Consider the following 22,786-nt stretch of genomic DNA (forward strand, 5'->3'; position numbering starts at 1 on the left):
GATCATGATGTTAGGAGCAGGTCTGCACAGTGCTGATCATGATGTTAGGAGCGGGTCTGCACAGTGCTGATCATGATGTTAGGAGCGGGTCTGCACAGTGCTGATCATGATGTTAGGAGCGGGTCTGCACAGTGCTGATCATGATGTTAGGAGCGGGTCTGCACAGTGCTGATCATGATGTTAGGAGCGGGTCTGCACAGTGCTGATCATGATGTTAGGCGCAGGTCTGCACAGTGCTGATCATGATGTTAGGAGCGGGTCTGCACAGTGCTGATCATGATGTTAGGAGCGGGTCTGCACAGTGCTGATCATGATGTTCGGCATGGCGTTGCGCCTCTTCTTCCAGAGACCCAGCTCGCGGGAGTACCTCTTGACTTGGCGGAACCACTGCAGCGTCCGGGACCTCTCGGCCGCTCGGAGCACGAAGGCCTCACGCTGGATGTCGAGCAGCTCGAAGGTGTCGTCACAGTCTGGGTCTGCGGACACCACGCAGTTGCTGAGACGGACGGGTTCCCTGAGCATTGCCAACTTCCCGCTGCTCTTGTCCTTGATGAGCACCAGGACCGCCTCCCTCACGGGCTTCCGCTGGGCGAAGCTGTCCGAAGATGCCCCCCCGTCGAGGTTCATGTGGATCATCAGCAGCACATGCATGCTCTGGAACTTCAGGGCCTTGCTGCCCTTCCTGACCCACTGCCCGTCCACGGGCTGGGACAGCTGCATCTGGCCTTCCATGATGAAGCGCGTGCTCTCCCGCAGCCAGCCCGCACTCTTCAAGGAAAGCTCCCTCATCTCGATGTTGATCACATCCTTGGTCTTGCGGCTGTCCCGACGGAAGGAGCGCAGGGACCAGGAGCCGCCCTCCTGCTTGCTCTTCATGTTGATGTGCTCCAGGTGGGACTCCACGCGGCTCTTGGCCTCTCGCAGGCTGCTGTGGTCCGGGTGCTTCTCTGTGGTGGCTTTGCTGATCCGGCTCAGCAGTAAGGGATACTTGGTGACTCTCTGCAGCGGCGCCATCAGGAAGGACCGCAGGTTCATGCGCCGCAGAGCGCTGTTATCGTTTTGGGAGACGTCGAGAAAGATCCTGTAACAACAACAAAAAACAAACAAAAGAAGAACATTAATAGCGTATGTAACGTACATGAAATCAGCAACAATTATGAAAACCATTCATGAAATGTACCTATATCAACTATATATGAAATAATATTTAATCAAAAAAAGTATTATATAGAAAACAATATTGTAGTAATAAAAAAAACCAGTATTCTGATCATAAATACAGCAGTAAAGATGGATAGGTGAAACATTTTACTACTAAGCCCAGTCTATTCTGTACAGGCACTGTGATTGAAGCCTGACTTTGCTACACCCTCACAATGTGGTTTAGTTCTCCACACCTCAGCAGCTCTTTCTCTTTCTCCAAGGTGTTGAGCATGTTGATTGAAGTGGATTGCTGGAGACAGTAGGTCTGAAATGCTGGAAGCATATTGAAAAACTCTAAAAATATCTCGCCAATGCACACACTCAGAAGATCTTCATCTCCCTGCAAAAAAACAAACAAACATTGACAGACACACTGTAAGCACTGAAGAGAGTGAGTCACAGCACTCCAGAGAAAAACAAAGTGAGACAAATAATGTAACTGGACCACACTGTGGCTCACACCACCATCTGAGATTTGTTTTATACAGTAGAAAATACGATTCTTTGTCTTGGCTTGTATTGTGTCTTTGGTTTGTTGACAGTACAAAATCCAGAGTATGGTGTTGCCAGCTCACCTGATCGATACCAGCTTGCAGAAGCTCTGTGAACTTCTCATTCACTTCTAGGAGTTCCTGGACATTGCTGAACACCACAGACAGCTGCTCGGAGGTCAGGAGTCCAGCCGTCTGCATGGGGATGTAAAACTCCTCCCTGATGATCCTCAGATCCTCCCCGTAGCTGCACTCCGTGCTCATGAACTCCAGGATGGCCTCCTTGCGTTCGATCCTCAGCTTCGCACATTTATCACACAGACTGTCCCTCCTGCCCGCCCCAGGCTCTGACACCGAGTCCCGCTCCCCGCAGTCCGAGCACGGTCTGTGAGACTCCCAGGCTTTAATGTCTGTCTGCCTCTTCCTCCAGTTCTTGGCCATGGCTGTTCCGATGCCGCTGTCCGCTCGCTCCACCTCGCTCCGCAGCTCCTCCTCTTCCTCCTCCTCCTTGTCATCGGTCAGCCCCACGACCCCGCTGTCGCTGCTCAGGCTGCTCCAGCGCTGCTTGGCTCGGTGGGGGGTGTTTGGGCTGCCCCCGTCCTGCCCCGTCCTACCCAGGCTGTTCATGTTCGCTTTGGCAACAACCGGACCTGGGGAGAAAGCAGGTTCAATTTTTGTGGACTTGAATTAAAAGGGTTTCTACTTTTGAGAGCAGGCAACGGTTAAAGCAATACAGACAAGCCGCATCTACAGTGCTGTATAGTAAGACCACAGCCTCTAGAAATATTAAAACAATTGCTACATGTTAACTGAAGATAGAATGCAGAGTCGCAAATAGAATGCAGAATGACATATAGAATGCAGAGTAGCATATAGAATGCAGAGTGGCATATAGAATGCACAGTAGCATATAGAATGCAGAGTGGCATATAGAATGCACAGTGGCATATAGAATGCAGAGTGGCATATAGAATGCAGAGTAGCATATAGAATGCACAGTAGCATATAGAATGAACAGTAGCATATAGAATGCACAGTAGCATATAGAATGCACAGTAGTGTGTACGGGCACTTTTTTTCTCAATTCAAACATTGGTCTAGCAAAGAATCCGGCTCAAGTCAAAACTAATGTGAGTTTGATGTCTATTCGTCCAAATCACGAAACTACCATACTCTGAATAGAGAGGCCCCAGACTATTGCACGCTCTGCCTTTGTCTGTCCCAATGTGTTGCGCTGTGTTTTCAGCTCGTACCGGCCTCTCTCTCCTGGTGCCGTCGCTGGCTGTGAAGCCGGGCTGCTGCGGCGATCTTCATCTCCAGCTGCTTCCTCTTGGCAGCGTCGGCAGGCATGGGGTCGCTGAAGTGGGGCCGCAGCCGGCACTCTCTCTGAGCCTTCACGGACTCGGAGGCGTCAGAGGCAGCGTCTGAGCTGGATCTCCGGCAAGCAGGGCTGGGGTGCTGAAAGGACAGTGGAGGGGACACCTTGAAAAGGGAGCAGTTCTGCAGGGTGAATATTTCTATTTTGTTTCTCTATATGTGTATATATGTCTGTCTGTCTGTACGTATATGCGTGTGTGTGTGTGTGTGTGTGTGTGTGTGTGTGTATGTATGGCTCTTTAGATCAATACCTACTCTATGCAACATGGTTGACACGATATTTTGAAACCTGTTTCTGAGCCTGGCAGGCAGATCCAGGTGTTAACCCATACTGGCAGTTTTGCAAAACAGAAATCATCTTGGATAAGGAGAGGTCAAGCATGCTGTTGTTTTATTGGTGGCAGTATGCAGGTAGATGCATGTTATAAGCAACTGAAACAAAAGCCCTTAAGATTAGTCATTACATTGCACAGATTTTACAGATTTAATGACATTAGACTGCACAGGCATGCAGAGTTACAGAGGGTCTCAGTCTACAGTGCTTTAGAAATGAAAAAGAAAAGGAGAGATTTCTTTAAGATGACGCTCTCCGTGTCATCTTCTCACTATGTATTCTGATCATGCATTGCACAATACAACACATTGCCACACAGCCGAGTGCCACTTCACTAGCATTACCAGATCTTTTTGCTGTTTGATTTTTAAACTGACTGGGCAGTGTCTCCCCAGGTAAAGGTCGATAATGTTAAAGCTCTCTGGCTGGGCAGTGTCTCTCCAGGTAAAGGCTGATAATGTTAAAGCATTCTTACACATGGTTCTGCAGGTTGTGCTCCAGAAGGCTGGATATTTGACTCCGTGCTGCAGGCCTTCGTTGTCATGGAAACCGCTCTGGATTGATTGTTTTCCCCTTGAGCAGTGATGTCAGCTTTGTCATGTGAGGCCGTGACCGGAGCCTCGGCAGCGGTTTCTACACTGCAGCTGGGGACAATAAGACAGCAGGCCCTGAATTATTACCCCTCTACTAACGAAGCCCTTTACAATAACACACCGCTCATTAAATAGCCATTACAATATCACACAGCTCTCTAAATAGCCATTAAAATACCACACAGCTCTTTAAATTGCTATTACAATATCACACTGCTCAATAAATAGCCATTATAATATCACACATCTCTTTAAATAGCCATTACAATATCACACTGTTCTTCACACAGCCATTACAATATCACACAGCTCTTTAAATATCCATTACAATATAACAGCACTCTTTAAACAGCCATTACAATATCACACACGTCTTTAAATAGCCATTACAATATCACACATCTCTTTAAATAGCTATTACAATATCACACATCTCTCTAAATAGCCATTAAAATATCACACTGCTCTTTAAATAGCCATTACAATATCACACTGCTCTTTAAATATCCATTACAATATAACAGCACTCTTTAAACAGCCATTACAATATCACACACGTCTTTAAATAGCCATTACAATATCACACACCTCTTTAAATATACATTACAATACCACACTGCTCTTTAAATAGCCATTACAATATCACACTGCTCTTCAAACAGCCATTACAATATCACACAGCTCTTTAAATAGCCATTACAATGTCACACATCTCTTTAAATATACATTACAATATCACACTGCTCTTTAAATATACATTACAATTAGGTATGAGGAAAGGTCATCCTCAACTTCAACTGCGTGGTGAAAAATCAATCAGATCTTATATCTTCATGAACTCATTTGGATCTGTTTTTATTTTTCTTAGGGAAAGAAAAAGAAAAAAGAAAAGAATGTTCCATACAATGTGGGTCTGTGCTAAAAACAGAGACAAACAGCTGCCTAGGTAGATAAGTAGACAGACAGACAGGCAGGGACAGGGAGAGATTCGCTTAGCTAGGCTGAAACTCATTTCAAAGCGGATTCACGCAATAGGATGCAATGCATTGTGTTTTCTGTAGCTTTGATCATCTTGAGCCATTCAGTGAAGACACATTAATGATTCATAGGTTGCGAGTTGCATTTGGATCAAAACTATCCACAGGGACACATACAGGACAAAAAAACACGATCACAACCACTCTGTTGTATTTCACATAGAAGAAATCCTCTGATGCATAAATGTGTTATTATTACTAGTCCAAGTATTAGATATGTTAATAGACTACTCCCCCAAAACAGCAAAGCTGTACATTGCCTGTACCCACCTGACCAGGAAATATTGCCAAGGGCTTCAGAACCACTTAGAAAAATGACACAAGAAAGAGAGAAATAGCATCGTTACAGTGTCACCCCAACAAAGAGAAATAGCATCGTTACAGTGTCACCCCAACAAAGAGAAATATCATTGTTACAGTGTCACCCCAACACAGAGAAACAGCATCGTTACAGTGTCACCCCAACACAGTGAAACAGCATCGTTACAGTGTCACCCCAACACAGAGAAACAGCATCGTTACAGTGTCACCCCAACACAGAGAAACAGCATCGTTACAGTGTCACCCCAACACAGAGAAACAGCATCGTTACAGTGTCACCCCAACACAGAGAAACAGCATCGTTACAGTGTCACCCCAACACAGAGAAACATCATCGTTACAGTGTCACCCCAACACAGAGAAACAGCATCGTTACAGTGTCACCCCAACACAGAGAAACAGCATCGTTACAGTGTCACCCCAACACAGAGAAACAGCATCGTTACAGTGTCACCCCAACACAGAGAAACAGCATCGTTACAGTGTCACCCCAACACAGAGAAACAGCATCGTTACAGTGTCACCCCAACACAGAGAAACAGCATCGTTACAGTGTCACCCCAACACAGAGAAACAGCATCGTTACAGTGTCACCCCAACACAGAGAAACAGCATCGTTACAGTGTCACCCCAACACAGAGAAACAGCATCGTTACAGTGTCACCCCAACACAGAGAAACAGCATCGTTACAGTGTCACCCCAACACAGAGAAACAGCATCGTTACAGTGTCACCCCAACACAGAGAAACAGCATCGTTACAGTGTCACCCCAACACAGAGAAACAGCATCGTTACAGTGTCACCCCAACACAGAGAAACAGCATCGTTACAGTGTCACCCCAACACAGAGAAACAGCATCGTTACAGTGTCACCCCAACACAGAGAAACAGCATCGTTACAGTGTCACCCCAACACAGAGAAACAGCATCGTTACATTGTCTTGAAATGAGTGTATTATGACTATCAGGATTCCAGACGCCCTTCCTCGCACAGCGTCGAGGACTCGCCTCCATCAAGGCCCCTAGTTTTATGCAATTTGGGGAAATTTACTAAGTGTCGTACTTTATCCTCTAAGAGGTTTAGCCCATCACGTGGATCGTCCTAACTTATCAGGTTTTCATTGCTCCTTGATGAGCCAATCAAATTCCCCAACCTTAGTGATTCGCTTCGTTGTAGGTGGGTATCGATACATATTATACCAAAGATCGCTGTTCCTCTTCTCTTTTCTTTTTACTCAAAAACTCTAGATCCTGATTTACCTATCTCTCTAGATTGCCCGTTCCCATCGAAATTTTTCTCCCTCTGGTTTTCCCGCAGCCAATGCCAGTTCGGGATAGTTTCCCCCCAACCAAATCTCACCCAATGTTGTCAGTCCTTTGTTCTTATTCTCACCTTCTTATTTGTTGTTGTTGAGGATGATGTTCTAATGTATTTAGTCTTCTATTTTGCATCTGTGCCAGGCTTTTTTGTGTGTGACCCCAACACAGAGAAACAGCATCGTTACAGTGTCACCCCAACACAGAGAAACAGCATCGTTACAGTGTCACCCCAACACAGAGAAACAGCATCGTTACAGTGTCACCCCAACACAGAGAAACAGCATCGTTACAGTGTCACCCCAACACAGAGAAACAGCATCGTTACAGTGTCACCCCAACACAGAGAAACAGCATCGTTACAGTGTCACCCCAACACAGAGAAACAGCATCGTTACAGTGTCACCCCAACACAGAGAAACAGCATCGTTACAGTGTCACCCCAACACAGAGAAATCGTTACAGAGACGATTTTAATCACAAACACATTTTAAGACTGCTTTGAACATCGTCGTACATGCTGATTATCAAAAGGAATCCTAGAATCGCTTCCTTTTCTGCTAAATCTAATGTAGAGCAGATGGTTTTGTCTCTTGAAATAAATGTGATCCACATTGATGAATTTCTTCTGCAACATGAGCCATGCAGCGACATTGCGTACCTTGTGGAAGGCAAGCTTGGCGATGAGACATTCATTATCTCAGTCAATTAAACACAGCAGAACTGATCAGCATTAAACTGCACAACCTGATCATGGTCAGTGCGTCACAGGTTTCACGTTTCAGAAAGATCAGATGGGCTTGTGTGCTTTCACTGCCAGTATGAAATGTGTCAGAAACAATGAAACATGCCCTTTTTATAAATCCCTTGACATGGGAAAGCTATCTCTGAGAACAGCCTGGAGGAGTGAACATAATTCCAGGTAATAACACACTCCATAACACAATACAGCCTAACCCTAACAACACTCTCCATAACACAGTACAGCCTAACCCTAACAACACACTCCATAACACAATACAGCCTAACCCTAACAACACACTCCATAACACAATACAGCCTAACCCTAACAACACACTCCATAACACAATACAGCCTAACCCTAACAACACACTCCATAACACAATACAGCCTAACCCTAACAACACACTCCATAACACAACAACACTCTCCATAACCCAATACAGCCTAACCCTAACAACACTCTCCATAACACAACAACACACTCCATAACACAATACAGCCTAAACAGTGCTCAAAGCATCACATTGCATCTCGTTTCCAAGCAGGTCCAGCACATTTTTACTGAATCCCCTTTCTGTTTTATTCTGCTCTTCACATGGGGGTGCTGTACCCCACGCCCCAGGGCAAAGTGCACTGCCCTTTGTACAGCCCTCATTAAAGCCACTGCCATTACCTGTTAATATGAGCTACCAGTAAGTGCTATGTAATTATGGACGAGCCAGCCCCTCATTGTAATGAATGAACAGAAACGTACTGTCTCATGTACTGCACACATGCTTCTTTTAAAGCAGCCGCTTGTGTTGTAGCAACAATATCCCATTGATTACTCATTCCTGACAAGGTTTGTGATTAGAGGAATTCACAACCACATCATTGGAAAATAACGGCAGAAGTGTAGATGTAAAGCTAAATGATACGTTTCACATTGCCTCATGTTACCTTGGGTAAGATTGCCCCATGTATATGCTGCATCAGGTAAGTTTTGGCTCATGGTTGATGGACTGTAATTATAGTTCAGATTGTCAGGAAAAGGTTAAGAAAGCTGCTGTCCGTGCAGCGCTGTGTAAGAATGATTCTAGAGCCTGGCTGAGGAAAGATACTGTCCATGCAGCGCTGTGTAAGAATGATTCTAGAGCCTGGCTGAGGAAAGATACTGTCCATGCAGCGCTGTGTAAGAATGATTCTAGAGCCTGGCTGAGGAAAGATACTGTCCATGCAGCGCTGTGTAAGAATGATTCTAGAGCCTGGCTGAGGAAAGATACTGTCCGTGCAGCGCTGTGTAAGAATGATTCTAGTGCACGGCTGAGGAAAGATACTGTCCATGCAGCGCTGTGTAAGAATGATTCTAGTGCACTGCTGAGGAAAGATACTGTCCATGCAGCGCTGTGTAAGAATGATTCTAGTGCACTGCTGAGGAAAGATACTGTCCATGCAGCGCTGTGTAAGAATGATTCTAGTGCCTGGCTGAGGAAAGATACTGTCCATGCAGCGCTGTGTAAGAATGATTCTAGAGCACCGCTGAGGAAAGATACTGTCCATGCAGAGCTGTGTAAGAATGATTCTAGTGCACTGCTGAGGAAAGATACTGTCCGTGCAGCGCTGTGTAAGAATGATTCTAGTGCCTGGCTGAGGAAAGATACTGTCCATGCAGCGCTGTGTAAGAATGATTCTAGAGCACCGCTGAGGAAAGATACTGTCCATGCAGCGCTGTGTAAGAATGATTCTAGAGCCTGGCTGAGGAAAGATACTGTCCATGCAGCGCTGTGTAAGAATGATTCTAGTGCCTGGCTGAGGAAAGATACTGTCCGTGCAGCGCTGTGTAAGAATGATTCTAGTGCATTGCTGAGGAAAGATACTGTCCATGCAGCGCTGTGTAAGAATGATTCTAGTGCATTGCTGAGGAAAGATACTGTCCATGCAGCGCTGTGTAAGAATGATTCTAGTGCATTGCTGAGGAAAGATACTGTCCGTGCAGCGCTGTGTAAGAATGATTCTAGTGCATTGCTGAGGAAAGATACTGTCCATGCAGCGCTGTGTAAGAATGATTCTAGTGCACTGCTGAGGAAAGATACTGTCCGTGCAGCGCTGTGTAAGAATGATTCTAGTGCATTGCTGAGGAAAGATACTGTCCATGCAGCGCTGTGTAAGAATAATTCTAGTGCATTGCTGAGGAAAGATACTGTCCATGCAGCGCTGTGTAAGAATGATTCTAGTGCACCGCTGAGGAAAGATACTGTCCATGCAGCGCTGTGTAAGAATAATTCTAGTGCATTGCTGAGGAAAGATACTGTCCATGCAGCGCTGTGTAAGAATGATTCTAGTGCATTGCTGAGGAAAGATACTGTCAGTGCAGCGCTGTGTAAGAATGATTCTAGTGCACTGCTGAGGAAAGATACTGTCCATGCAGCGCTGTGTAAGAATGATTCTAGAGCATTGCTGAGGAAAGATACTGTCCATGCAGCGCTGTGTAAGAATGATTCTAGTGCATTGCTGAGGAAAGATACTGTCAGTGCAGCGCTGTGTAAGAATGATTCTAGTGCATTGCTGAGGAAAGATACTGTCCATGCAGCGCTGTGTAAGAATGATTCTAGTGCATTGCTGAGGAAAGATACTGTCCATGCAGCGCTGTGTAAGAATGATTCTAGTGCATTGCTGAGGAAAGATACTGTCCATGCAGCGCTGTGTAAGAATGATTCTAGTGCCTGGCTGAGGAAAGATACTGTCCGTGCAGCGCTGTGTAAGAATGATTCTAGTGCATTGCTGAGGAAAGATACTGTCCATGCAGCGCTGTGTAAGAATGATTCTAGTGCATTGCTGAGGAAAGCTACTGTCCATGCAGCGCTGTGTAAGAATGATTCTAGTGCACTGCTGAGGAAAGATACTGTCCGTGCAGCGCTGTGTAAGAATGATTCTAGTGCATTGCTGAGGAAAGATACTGTCCATGCAGCGCTGTGTAAGAATAATTCTAGTGCATTGCTGAGGAAAGATACTGTCCATGCAGCGCTGTGTAAGAATGATTCTAGTGCACCTCTGAGGAAAGATACTGTCCATGCAGCGCTGTGTAAGAATGATTCTAGTGCATTGCTGAGGAAAGATACTGTCCATGCAGCGCTGTGTAAGAATGATTCTAGTGCATTGCTGAGGAAAGATACTGTCAGTGCAGCGCTGTGTAAGAATGATTCTAGTGCATTGCTGAGGAAAGATACTGTCCATGCAGCGCTGTGTAAGAATGATTCTAGTGCACTGCTGAGGAAAGATACTGTCCGTGCAGCGCTGTGTAAGAATGATTCTAGTGCACTGCTGAGGAAAGATACTGTCCATGCAGCGCTGTGTAAGAATGATTCTAGTGCATTGCTGAGGAAAGATACTGTCCGTGCAGCGCTGTGTAAGAATGATTCTAGAGCACCGCTGAGGAAAGATACTGTCCATGCAGCGCTGTGTAAGAATGATTCTAGTGCATTGCTGAGGAAAGATACTGTCCGTGCAGCGCTGTGTAAGAATGATTCTAGTGCACTGCTGAGGAAAGATACTGTCCGTGCAGCGCTGTGTAAGAATGATTCTAGTGCACCGCTGAGGAAAGATACTGTCCGTGCAGCGCTGTGTAAGAATGATTCTAGTGCACTGCTGAGGAAAGATACTGTCCGTGCAGTAGTCTAGCGTGAGCATTTCCTCATCTTGTCTCAGACGAATGTAAACTGAATGTGAACTGCTGAAGTTCAATGGTCAATTCTCATGAATAATAATGATAGTGAGCATACCAGTGAGCGCGAGTTCATAACTATTGAAACTGAATGAAATGAGAGAGCAAATACAATAACGCAGGAGGGTTCCTTCAGGGTTTGAACTGTATAAATCAGATACGTCTGGTATGCTTTGGCTGTAGAACTCTGTAATTCCAGGTTCATTGAATCAACTTATACAATGTATACAATATGTATGGCCACATCTACAGTACCTCTGTATTGAATGGGATTACATTAAGGAGTTTTCTGTTATCTAAATTGGTTACTTATTTGAAGGTGATTATAATTAAATACTCTACCGGAGTAGGGGTGGGTCTTCAGCTGTGTTATAAAGATCACGCTGAAATGTTTTGCATTTAATGGTGGTCAGCTGAGATTGTGAGCAACGCTTTTCACTTAAAGAGCATGAACTCGAATAGTTGCAATCAGTTTATAGTTACAGTAACCTGATTGTAACTATTCCAGTTTTGTTAGATCGCACTCCAATACAGAAAGCTTATTCTTGGTTATCACTACTTATTTATTGCAGTTTTCTTGACTTACCTTTTCTTGATCAGATCGAAAGCTGAGCCAATGAACCCCTCTTTCATTCTGCAGATTTTAGCCCCGTAGCTGGACAGATCAGTCGCCTCAAGCAGCAGCGACGGGCAGCAGGTGGACTGGGTCTCGGCAGCCTGAGGCTCATCCCGAAAGGAAAAGTCTTTGCTAAATTTCTTTTTGCTCTGATGTTGGTTTACCCTACTCCCTCCCCCATGGGATAACGGAGACCTCGGAATCGGACTTGTGCATACTGGGCTGACTAGACTCTCTGATTGAAAGGTCTTGACCCCCAAGGTGCTGTCAGGGGCTGCACTGTCCTCTTGACAATTGAGCTGTTCACCCCTGCTGTCACAAGACCTGCTTTCAAATTCCAACCTTTCTGAGCAGCATCCCTGGTCTGCAGAAGAAACGTTGTTCAGGTTTTCCTGTGGAGCTGTCTGGCAGCCCCCCTCACTCGTCTGCTCTGTGGCTGGTTTACCAGCAGCCCCTTCCTTTGCCCAACAGCCTCCCTCGCTTGTCTGCTCTGTGACTGGTATACCAGCAGCCCCATCCTCTGCCCAAGAGCCTCCCTCACTTGTCTGCTCTGTGACTGGATTACCAGCAGCCCCGTCCTCTGCCCAAGAGCCTCCCTTGCTTGTCTGCTCTGTGACTGGTTTACCAGCAGCCCCGTCCTCTGCCCAAGAGCCTCCTTCGCTTTGTTTCTGAGCCACCCCCTGGACGGCTGAGGCTTGTCCGTTTTCTCTTTTCCGCATTCTCTTGAACTCCTCAAAAGTAGGGATGTGCAGCCGTCCCTTTGAGTACCTCTTCCTGCCCACAGCCGCCAGTGACAGCTCCCTGCGTTCTGCTTTGCTGCTGTGCTGCGTAATGGACTCAGACGTTCGGGATTTGACTACTTCTCCACATTGCTCCACTGAGTGGAGGTTCAGGTTTGGGGTGCTGCTCTGCCTCCGGAGCTGCAGTCTTCTCCTAACCTCCTGCTTGATCTCCTCGGGGCTGGTTATCCTGCGGGCAAACAAGGTCTTCTGCCTGTTCACTGCAGTGCTGCACTGACTCGGAGCGGAGCGCTCCTCAGGCCCCTCGCAGCAGTATATTGAACAACTGTTGATGCACTTCCTGGGAGGCCTGTTTTCAAGAGAATCCTTAGCAATTGGCTCACCCAAGGAGACTTGGGAGGGGCGTATAGGTTTCTTAGGCTCTGAGACCTTGACGCTTTGTAGTCTTAGCTTCCCTTTTAACTCTCTTATGGCATCTCCGTTCATGATCTTCTCATCCAGCGCAGGAAAGAGCCACTCTGGAGCCCTGGTAAACAGAGGGAGGTCTCTTCGTACAGGCACTCTCCGGGAGTACAAGGGGGTATTGTCCAGAGCGGGCTGTAGAGGTTCCTCCTCAGAGGAGGAGTCGTACCAGTGACTGGTGGCTGTGCAACGAAAGATAAACTCGCTGTCCACGCTTTTGAATGGAGGGCTGAAACTGTACAGACTGGAGTCTGACACGGCGGTCCAGTGAAGGTTCTCCATGCTCCGATACAACCTGCTCCTGGTGTTGTTGACACACAGGCTGGCCCACTTCGCAGCACACTCCTCTACAGGGAGCAGCCGCGGGTCAACGTGCTTTAGAGGATGCATGCAGCTCGTGGAACAGCACCTCGGACCCAGGCCGTGGCAGCGTGGCATGACCTGGCACTGCCCCTGCTCACTGTGCAGGCTGCTGTACGGCACAGCAGCTGAGCTGGAGAAGGCTGACAAGGGATCTCCAAGGAAAGACAAGGACGCCGGCAGGTTGCACAGACATCTTTGAAAGTCAGTGCTGCAGCCAGCAGGAGATCCTGCCACTGAGCAGTGACATGGTGTGGCTTTCACATCTGGCATTGAGGCTGCTGAAGTCCTTGACTCCATACTTCCAAGAAAACCCAGAGGACAAATTCCCTGTGAAAATGGAAAATACAATAAAAATTCACGGGATGCATCTGTTACATCATACATTCTTAAACAAAGGGAGTTATTGTTATTATTATTATTATCGACAGCAGCACAACAGGGACATGTTATTAAAAGTTTGAAAATGTTACACAGTTTAGAAGGTAAAGAGTAAGAAAATTAAATGATAAATGCATTGTAAAGGTAAATCTAACATTCCACAAGGATTCTAGGCCACCTGTTTCAATCAAATATTTGAAGACAACAAACCCATCTCTTATCATCTAGTCTTCAAAGCCCCAGTATAATCCACAAATGAAATTGGGTATAAAGACATACACTGTAGCAACCATTTCTGAATAGATTAAAGCTATTCATTGCACAAAAACATTTAACCCAGGTGACCCCAAACCCAAATCTAAAAACCTGTTCCCTGTTACAAGAAGGGCTGGGTTCTTAAACCCAATTACTCAGATTGTCATGAGTATGATAGTTTCAGATTGTAGAAACGCACCAGCAAAGTTACCAACCCAGAAATAAACAACTCAGACCTTTCATTCAATGGCTTGTGATTTGTATAAAATGGTGTATTATTAATTTTAGAAATGCAAAATATATATATATATATATATATATATATATATATATATATATATATATATATATATATATATATATATATATATATATATCTATATTTTGAAAGAAATGCTGAAAAGAAATGCAGTTGTGGCAGAGCAAGAGCCCTGCCTGTAAAGAGTGTGGGTGTTTGTATATACATATACAGTACAGTGGGTGTGTGTGTGTATGTGTGTATATATACGTGTATATATATACACACACACACACACACACACACACACACACACACACACAAGGTGGTTGGCAGGGAGGGGGTTAATTCCTGTCCCTGCCTGAAACACGTGAGAATGTGACCTGCTCCTAAATGGAACCCTATAACAGCAGAGCCCAGGACTCCCTTAGGGAGAGCAGTTGGTGAGTTAAGAATTTGTGTTGTTACTGTGTCTTGTGTTTTTTTTTTACTCTGTTTTGGCCCGTGTGCCTGTTTATTTGTTCTTTTGTTTCTGTTTTGTTTATTAAAGTGTGCGTTTGCACTTTTCACTGCAGTTCGTCAGTCTCTGCGTCTCTTTCCTGCTGCTACCCTGCTCCACAGCTAATGACGATTCAAAGAGCTTTGAGAATTGTCACAGAAAATGAACACCACATATTTTGTGGATCCACAAGTTTCCGAGACAAAGAGAGTGCAATTTTACAGATGGTAAGTAAAGCCTCTGGCACTCAGTGCATGAATCAGGGGTGACTGGTACATTAAAACACAACAGAGCATGTTTGACTTCTTCACGCTTGTAACTGATATAAATTGGCTGGCTCCAGCTCTGCTGTGCAGTTAATCACCTCTGGGATACTAAGGTCGAATAGCAGTAGTTATGTTATTGCTGAATGAAAATGTTATCACTATATGATATAGTAATATAATCTTTACAATTGTAAATATCAGATTTATTTCATTGTGAATTGCATTCCACTTGTACTTAATATATTAATATAATATTTACAATTGTAGAGATCAGATTTATTTAATTGTGAATTGCATTCCACTTTGCATGGGGGGAGGGGGGTGGGGGGGGTCAAACACTTAAGGCTAAAGCTTTAAGCACCTAAACCTAAAGCACCCTTCTAGCTACACCACTGCTGGTTCCTAATTAAACATTATTACAACAACACAGAGTGCAACTGCTAGATTATGGATAGCATATTTTTATTGATTAAACATGACTTTGAACGCAGTGCTATTCACTAGACTGGTCATACATTCCTCATTAAGAACTACACTTGGAAATGATGCATTTAAATTTGTGTGGTTATTTCATCTCGCCCCTTGATTTCCTGGTTGCAAGAAATCATGGTGAATCAAGGGGGCTAAAGCGATTGGATAAGATTTCCAAAGTTTGCAAGGAAATCAACTCCTTTCCCTGCAGAGACTGCTGGGAATTCAATTCCCTTCCCTGCAAAGACTGCTGGGAAATCAACTCCCTTCCCTGCAAAGACTGCTGGGATATCAACTCCCATCCCTGCAAAGACTGCTGGGAAATCAACTCCCTTCCATGCAAAGACTCCTGGGAATCCAACTCCCTTCCCTGCAAAGACTGCTGGGAAATCAACTCCCTTCCCTGCAAAGACTGCTGGGAAATCAACTCCCTTCCCTGCAAAGACTGCTGGGATATCAACTCCCATCCCTGCAAAGACTGCTGGGAAATCAACTCCCTTCCCTGCAAAGACTCCTGGGAATCCAACTCCCTTCCCTGCAAAGACTGCTGGGAATTCAACTCCCTTCCCTGCAAAGACTGCTGGGAATTCAACTCCCTTCCCTGCAAAGACTGCTGGGAATTCAACTCCCTTCCTTGGCTGAGTCTTTTGTGATTCCTTGCAACCAAGAACTCTGATTTAATAGTTAGACAAGCCTGAGAGGAATAAAACAATATTATAAGAATATACAACCATCAGCAATCTCAGAAATCTGTCTTTGCCTTTGTACTTGGACAAAACAGACCACATGTCTCTCAGATTTCTGAGGCTGAGCTTAAAAACACCTTAAGAGTATTTTTCAATATTTAACAATGAGATAATCATAGCAAACAGCATTTATTCAAAGTACTTTAAAGCCACTCATCTTAACATATACCAGTGCATCTAAAAAGGACCGATAAGAGGCATCACATTTTTATTAATTTCCTGTCCCCATTTCTGAAGCTTTGGAAGAGTTTTCATGATTCTGATATTAGCCAAGCCCAAGGGAAATGTAGCGATTCCAATGTTTCTGACCCGCAATGGAGTTTAGCCAGAGTACGGAGCAGGTCAGTGTTCTTGAAGACAGTGGCACAGGATCTGTGATGTCAAAGCTGGAAAGCCAATCATGGCTTTAATCAAACATTTATAATAATATGTCATTTGTAGCACACATCCCTAGGAAGCTGGTGTGTCTTGTACAGTCTTCACAGCATGTGGCAAAGCATTCCCTGGACTAAATCAAGCGTTTAATGCTGTTCTTCGATGACTGCTGTACTCACACCATTGTGATCGCTCGTTCTTTGGGTCTCTGGTTTTGCATGCTTTCTGTACTCACCCCACTGTAATCCAGTCCTGTGCTCGTTCTTTGGGTCTCTGGTTTTGCATGCTTTCTGTACTCACCCCATTGTAATCCAGTCCTGTGCTCATTCTTTGGGTCTCTCTGGTTTTGCATGGTTTCTGTACTTACCCAACTGTAATCCAGTCCTGTGCTCATTCTTTGTGTCTCTGGTTTTGCATGCTTTCTGTACTCACCCCATTGTAATCCAGTCCTGTGCTCATTCTTTGGGTCTCTGGTTTTGCATGGTTTCTGTACTCACCCAACTGTAATCCAGTCCTGTGCTCATTCTTTGGGTCTTTCTGGTTTTGCATGCTTTCTGTACTCACCCCATTGTAATCCAGTCCTGTGCTCATTCTTTGGGTCTCTCTGGTTTTGCATGGTTTCTGTACTCACCCCATTGTAATCCAGTCCTGTGCTCATTCTTTGTGTCTCTGGTTTTGCATGCTTTCTGTACTCACCCAACTGTAATCCAGTCCTGCGCTCGTTCTTTGGGTCTCTGGTTTTGCATGCTTTCTGTACTCACCCCATTGTGATCCGGTCCTGTGCTCATTCTTTGGGTCTCTGGTTTTGCATGCTTTCTGTACTCACCCCACTGTAATCCAGTCCTGTGCTCATTCTTTGGGTCTCTGGTTTTGCATGCTTTCTGTACTCACCCCATTGTAATCCAGTCCTGCGCTCATTCTTTGTGTCTCTGGTTTTGCATGGTTTCTGTACTCACCCCATTGTGATCCTGTCCTGTGCTCATTCTTTGGGTCTCTGGTTTTGCATGCTTTCTGTACTCACCCCATTGTAATCCGGTCCTGCACTCGTTCTTTGGGTCTCTCTGGTTTTGTATCAGGTTGCTGACTCACTCCCAAGCACCTGACTTGCTGAAGTGCTTTGGTGTCGTCTCTGGTATAGCACACAGGTACATGGTCTGAAGCGTCCTGATCTGACCCAGGCTGAAATAGCAAACAGAAAATATGTCAATGTAAAACCCTCCACAGGAAACAGGAGTTTAATCCAGTGCAATAATCAATGCAATATTGAGATTGGTATCCTCATTTTCCATTCTACAAATTCTTTTGAAATTCTATTTTTCTGCAGAGGGATTTTGTTTTTTAAGTGCCCTTGATAGTGGAGATGCGTACTTCCGAAGGTGGAAAGTTTGCAGAGAATGTCATCATTTTCTGTGCTGAGTGCGGGTGTTTAAGCATGTTTAACATGCGCACCCTTTCTCTGAACTCTTCACTCTGCGCTTCTGTAAGCGTTGACACAGACACTGGTAAACTAAGGTACAGACCTGCTTTGAAACCCACATTACTACATATTGTAATGAATTGGGATCCAAACCCATTGTGTTGAAAGGAAAGGCAAGAGCTAGACATAAAGTTCAAACCATCCGGTTCCCCATTCATCTAAAGAGGGACTCTGCAGTCAAGAGGCAAGTCCGGGTCTTGTGCTGATGTCAGTAATGTTAATGTTTCTGCAAAGTCCACCATGCAGTCATTACAAGCTGTCATTACAAGCTGTCATTACACGCTGTCAGTTGAAATCAGTAGACTGGCGAGGTGGAGCCCCGTTGTGGTTTGTGGATGTGTACAGTAACAGTATAAGTAGAAGATTGCGTGTGCAATAAAGGCCTGTGTAAAGGACTGTTTATCGAAGCTGTGCACTCTAAATCATTTAGCAATCTGCACATATATTGTGCCAGAGAATTGTTTTCCCTACATTGGTAATTAAATACAATATTAACTTGCAATGGCACTACACTAATGAGGCTCTGCGTTGCATAATGGAGTTGAATACTTAACTCCTTTGTGTAACTTACACTGACAGGAAATGAGACTTTCCTGTAATGGCTATTATCCAATAATAAATCAATGAAAACAAATTCCCATTAGACCCGCTCTTCTTAGACCTCATATGAGAGAGATATGACACCATAGGGCATGCTGACATTTCAATTGATTGCTTTATTAAGTCACTGTGAATAATTGCAGTAAGCTTGCTAAGTGGTTCACATGTGTAATACACACTGACACATGATCTGCAAAAAATCAAAATGAAATGAAATGCAATCCTGCCACATATTAACGTCATTCAGTTAAAACATTTAAAAAAAACTACGAGTAGCTTTTTTAAATGAACATTAAAGCTATGTTTCCCTTGAATCTCTGAATATACAAGCAAGGGTACTAGTCTGGGTGTCCTAGAACCAGTATAGTGAGAGGCTCTCAATGAAATAATTGCAGAACACAGACATGTGTTTGTAACAGAAATACAATGAATTGTAAATCTCCTTCCCGACCTAATGGAATATTAATTATCAATGAACATTCTGGAAACTCTGGGAATTCCTGCTCTCCGCTGTGTGGAGGTGTTGCTCATTCTGGAAACACTGGGCACTCCTGCTCTCCGCTGTGTGGAGGTGTTGCTCATTCTGGAAACACTGGGCACTCCTGCTCTCCGCTGTGTGGAGGTGATGCTCATTCTGGAAACACTGGGAATTCCTGCTCTCCGCTGTGTGGAGGTGTTGCTCATTCTGGAAACACTGGGCACTCCTGCTCTCCGCTGTGTGGAGGTGTTGCTCATTCTGGAAACACTGGGAATTCCTGCTCTCCGCTGTGTGGAGGTGTTGCTCATTCTGGAAACACTGGGCACTCCTGCTCTCCGCTGTGTGGAGGTGTTGCTCACTCTGGAAACACTGGGCACTTCTGCTCTCCGCTGTGTGGAGGTGTTGCTCATTCTGGAAACACTGGGCATTCCTGCTCTCCGCTGTGTGGAGGTGTTGCTCATTCTGGAAACACTGGGAATTCCTGCTCTCCGCTGTGTGGAGGTGTTACTCATACTGGAAACACTGGGAATTCCTGCTCTCCGCTGTGTGGAGGTGTTGCTCATTCTGGAAACTCTGGGCATTCCTGCTCTCCGCTGTGTGGAGGTGTTGCTCATTCTGGAAACACTGGGAATTCCTGCTCTCCACTGTGTGACATTCCTGCTCTCCACTGTGTGGAGGTGTTGCTCATTCTGGAAACACTGGGAATTCCTGCTCTCCGCTGTGTGGAGGTGTTGCTCATTCTGGAAACACTGGGAATTCCCTTCCAATCACAGGGACAAGCAGGTGGATAGATGGCCTGCGCATACTCCTGGGATTACCCTGAGAGCATCACAAGAGAGTTCACTGAAAGTGGGACAGAAATCCAGAACAGGGCTGGGCCCATGCTTTTACAATGAAAATCAAAAGATAACTCAAACACACATCTTGATCTCAACATCTAAAGCCAGAAATAATCAATGAAGCCACATCAATATTTAAGCGACTCTGATCTTTCTTTTCTCTTTGTTTTAAGTAACGCTTGATAAACCATTTAACAAATCACTCTCCTCACCCAAGAGGCTATGATAAAAAAAAAAAAAAAAACATATCTGTCAACAAAATGTGCCTTTTCCTATTATGGTTACAAAGCCACAAAGGTAGCTAAGGGGAAAATGCTACCCTGATAAATAAATGATGTTCAAGATGGGCTTCCCATTAAAACTGTGAGTGTGCTAATGTTATCAGAACTCAATACAGTACGTCACCCTCTGGAAAGAAACAATTTAGTTTTTTTTGTTTCCCTTCACAACCATTCAGCACTGATCTTAAATATGAATAATGTTAATATATGGCATACACTGACAGGTGATTAAAGTTGAATTACCCCTTATCATTATGGTGGAAATGTTTCAACTGTAGCTGGATACATAGTATTTGTTTATTGTTATTCCATAAGATGAAGCTACCTGGGAGACGTGGGGGTGCTTACTGAGCTCCTGGGTCGAATGGTGCCTCTCAGCGATAGCAACAGGATTAGTTTCAACTGCCAGGAGAAAGTAAGGCTGGTTTTAAAGTATTGCTCCCCTCCTTTACTACAGGTAGAGTCACAGGCAGCCCCTACATGGAGTCCAAGCCATGAGTTAGTCAGCATGGCCTCTTTATCGGCACACACACAGTCACATGATCCGTTTAGGTGTAAAATGAAGGGAGCAGGAACCACACAACACAAGCAGGCAGTCAGTCGACCCCTTCACAAGCTTGGGCTTTGCTGTGTCTTCTCCTGCCTCCCCTACTTATTGCTTTTTTTTAGCACTTTATCAGTTTATTAGTTTTCATGATAGCCCGGGGTGTGGAGTGAGGCAACAAAGGAACTGGGTTCATATTTCTACTATATATTGCCAGGGCTATGATTTGTATCATCTTGCAATTACATACTAAAATCAATCAACTGACAAGGGTTGCAAAAATGAAGCGTATCAGTCTGAAAGATATGTTTATTTCCAAGCATAAAATCAGGCAGGTAAAGAAAGACCTCAGTTCTGAGCCCTGTTCTAACCACCCTATCTGACCTCTGCATTTCCTTTCTTAGGAGAATAATTAAACTCACTCTTCCATGACATGCCTCCCATCCCTGGCCTGGGCCCCTGTTCATCAGTATGAAATACAAACTTGTGATTAACACTGAAATGTGTCATGAATAGCTTATTACTTCCTTTCTGTGTCAGAAATAATGATATTTGAATTACTGGCGCTTATTAAAAAGTGTCCCTATTAATTAAATACAATATTGAGCTTTCCATGCAATGTATTCTTTTAATGCATGCAACTAAAAAACGCTATTTAAAGGGATGGCTGGTTTTATAACAATGTAAAACTCGATATATTTCATATAGCTGTAGCTTGACAGACAAGGGGAAATGTGATTGCTAAGACTATTGACAGTTGAGCTATCTGCACGGGAACGAAATTAATCTTCTCAATCCTTTGTGAATGTGAAAGTGACATTTACATGCTCATTCGTGTATAGTTCACACGTGGCTGTTTCTTACACGATCTCCCAACTGTCCTGGTACTGGTTCCACTCTGAACTGGGCCATTCTGCATTAGATGCCGGTACCGAACCACGCAGGAACTGCACGACAATGAGGGCGCAGCGGGTGCTGCTGTCCACTACAATGAATTAATCCAGTTTCACAGAGCCGGGGCTACAAAATGGATACAGTACAACAATACTGTCACTTTCCAGTAGAAAAAAAGACAATACATTGAACTCAGCGCAAACCTACGAATGCCCGACAGGCTGCTGCGTGGTACAAATCCTTCTGAGTAATGGCAGAGTGGATGTAACATCCCACTGTATCCAGTTTTACAAGCACCGTTTCATTTTACCATAACACATCACACAGCCTCTGTATTACTAATATATATATATAAGCGTGTGTGTGTGTCACTTACCCTTTGCAATCCTCAATTACTGTCTGTAGTTACCAATTAAAAGTCCCAAAATCCCACACCGACCGACACTGCCGCTCCTCTTCTGACCCAGTCGTAATCCAGTGATAAAATTGTAAGCATCGGCGGCCCATATGGAAATGGCTAAATGTGCAAAACAGGTGAGCTAGTCTTTGCTGTCAGCGGTGTGGTCCTGGTGCTAACAGCTGTACCTTTCCTCCTTTCAGCTCCGCTTTGTTTGTTGTTGGGTCTCTGGCAGCACCTTGTTTTTTGCATGGCAAATGAGCACACAGGATCCCCAGGGAGGGGCAGCGAGACAGCCTGTGCGCGGACAGTCTCCTTGACAACTGTACAAGACAAGCCACGGCTGTGGCCCTGATTGGGTAATGTTGCACAAACAGGTCGGCTCTGCTTAGATTGCAGAAAATCCGCTGAAAACTAACACAGACACACTCACACAGGCGATCCAGCCACCCACTGCCCCTGAAACCCTTTCAGATCTACTGCACTGAAAAAGCCACACGTTGAAATGAATCTGCAGGGTTTAACACAGAAGAGTTTTGCAATGGAAAACACATTGTGGGAGGCTGGTCGCAATATTACACAACAGTATGTAAACAACAGACTGCTGCTGTCAACTGGGAGTGTTTTAAAGTACTGTACCCAATTGTTATATTTATGGAAAAAAATAACCTTTGCATGTGCTTCTTTATATTTCCTTTGTACACGAATAGATGCAACTGTAACTATCCTAGGGTATTCATACAATATGA

At 44.7% G+C, this 22,786-nt stretch overlaps 1 protein-coding gene across 1 annotated transcript; it reads right to left on the reverse strand.

Moving 5' to 3' along the window:
* Window positions 1-280: 280 nt before the first annotated feature.
* Window positions 281-22,476, reverse strand: LOC121322498. The gene is made up of 8 exons (XM_041262590.1): window positions 22,017-22,476; window positions 17,549-17,706; window positions 11,705-13,626; window positions 3,881-4,049; window positions 2,948-3,152; window positions 1,779-2,344; window positions 1,398-1,543; window positions 281-1,081 (listed from the first exon to the last, which is right to left on the reverse strand). The coding sequence occupies exons 3-8, from the start codon at window positions 13,594-13,596 to the stop codon at window positions 283-285; spliced, it is 3,777 nt and encodes a 1,258-aa protein (XP_041118524.1). The 5' UTR covers window positions 13,597-13,626; window positions 17,549-17,706; window positions 22,017-22,476; the 3' UTR covers window positions 281-282.
* Window positions 22,477-22,786: the final 310 nt, after the last annotated feature.

The sequence above is a fragment of the Polyodon spathula genome, chromosome 10 (assembly GCF_017654505.1).
Source record: "Polyodon spathula isolate WHYD16114869_AA chromosome 10, ASM1765450v1, whole genome shotgun sequence".
Lineage (NCBI taxonomy): Eukaryota > Metazoa > Chordata > Actinopteri > Acipenseriformes > Polyodontidae > Polyodon > Polyodon spathula.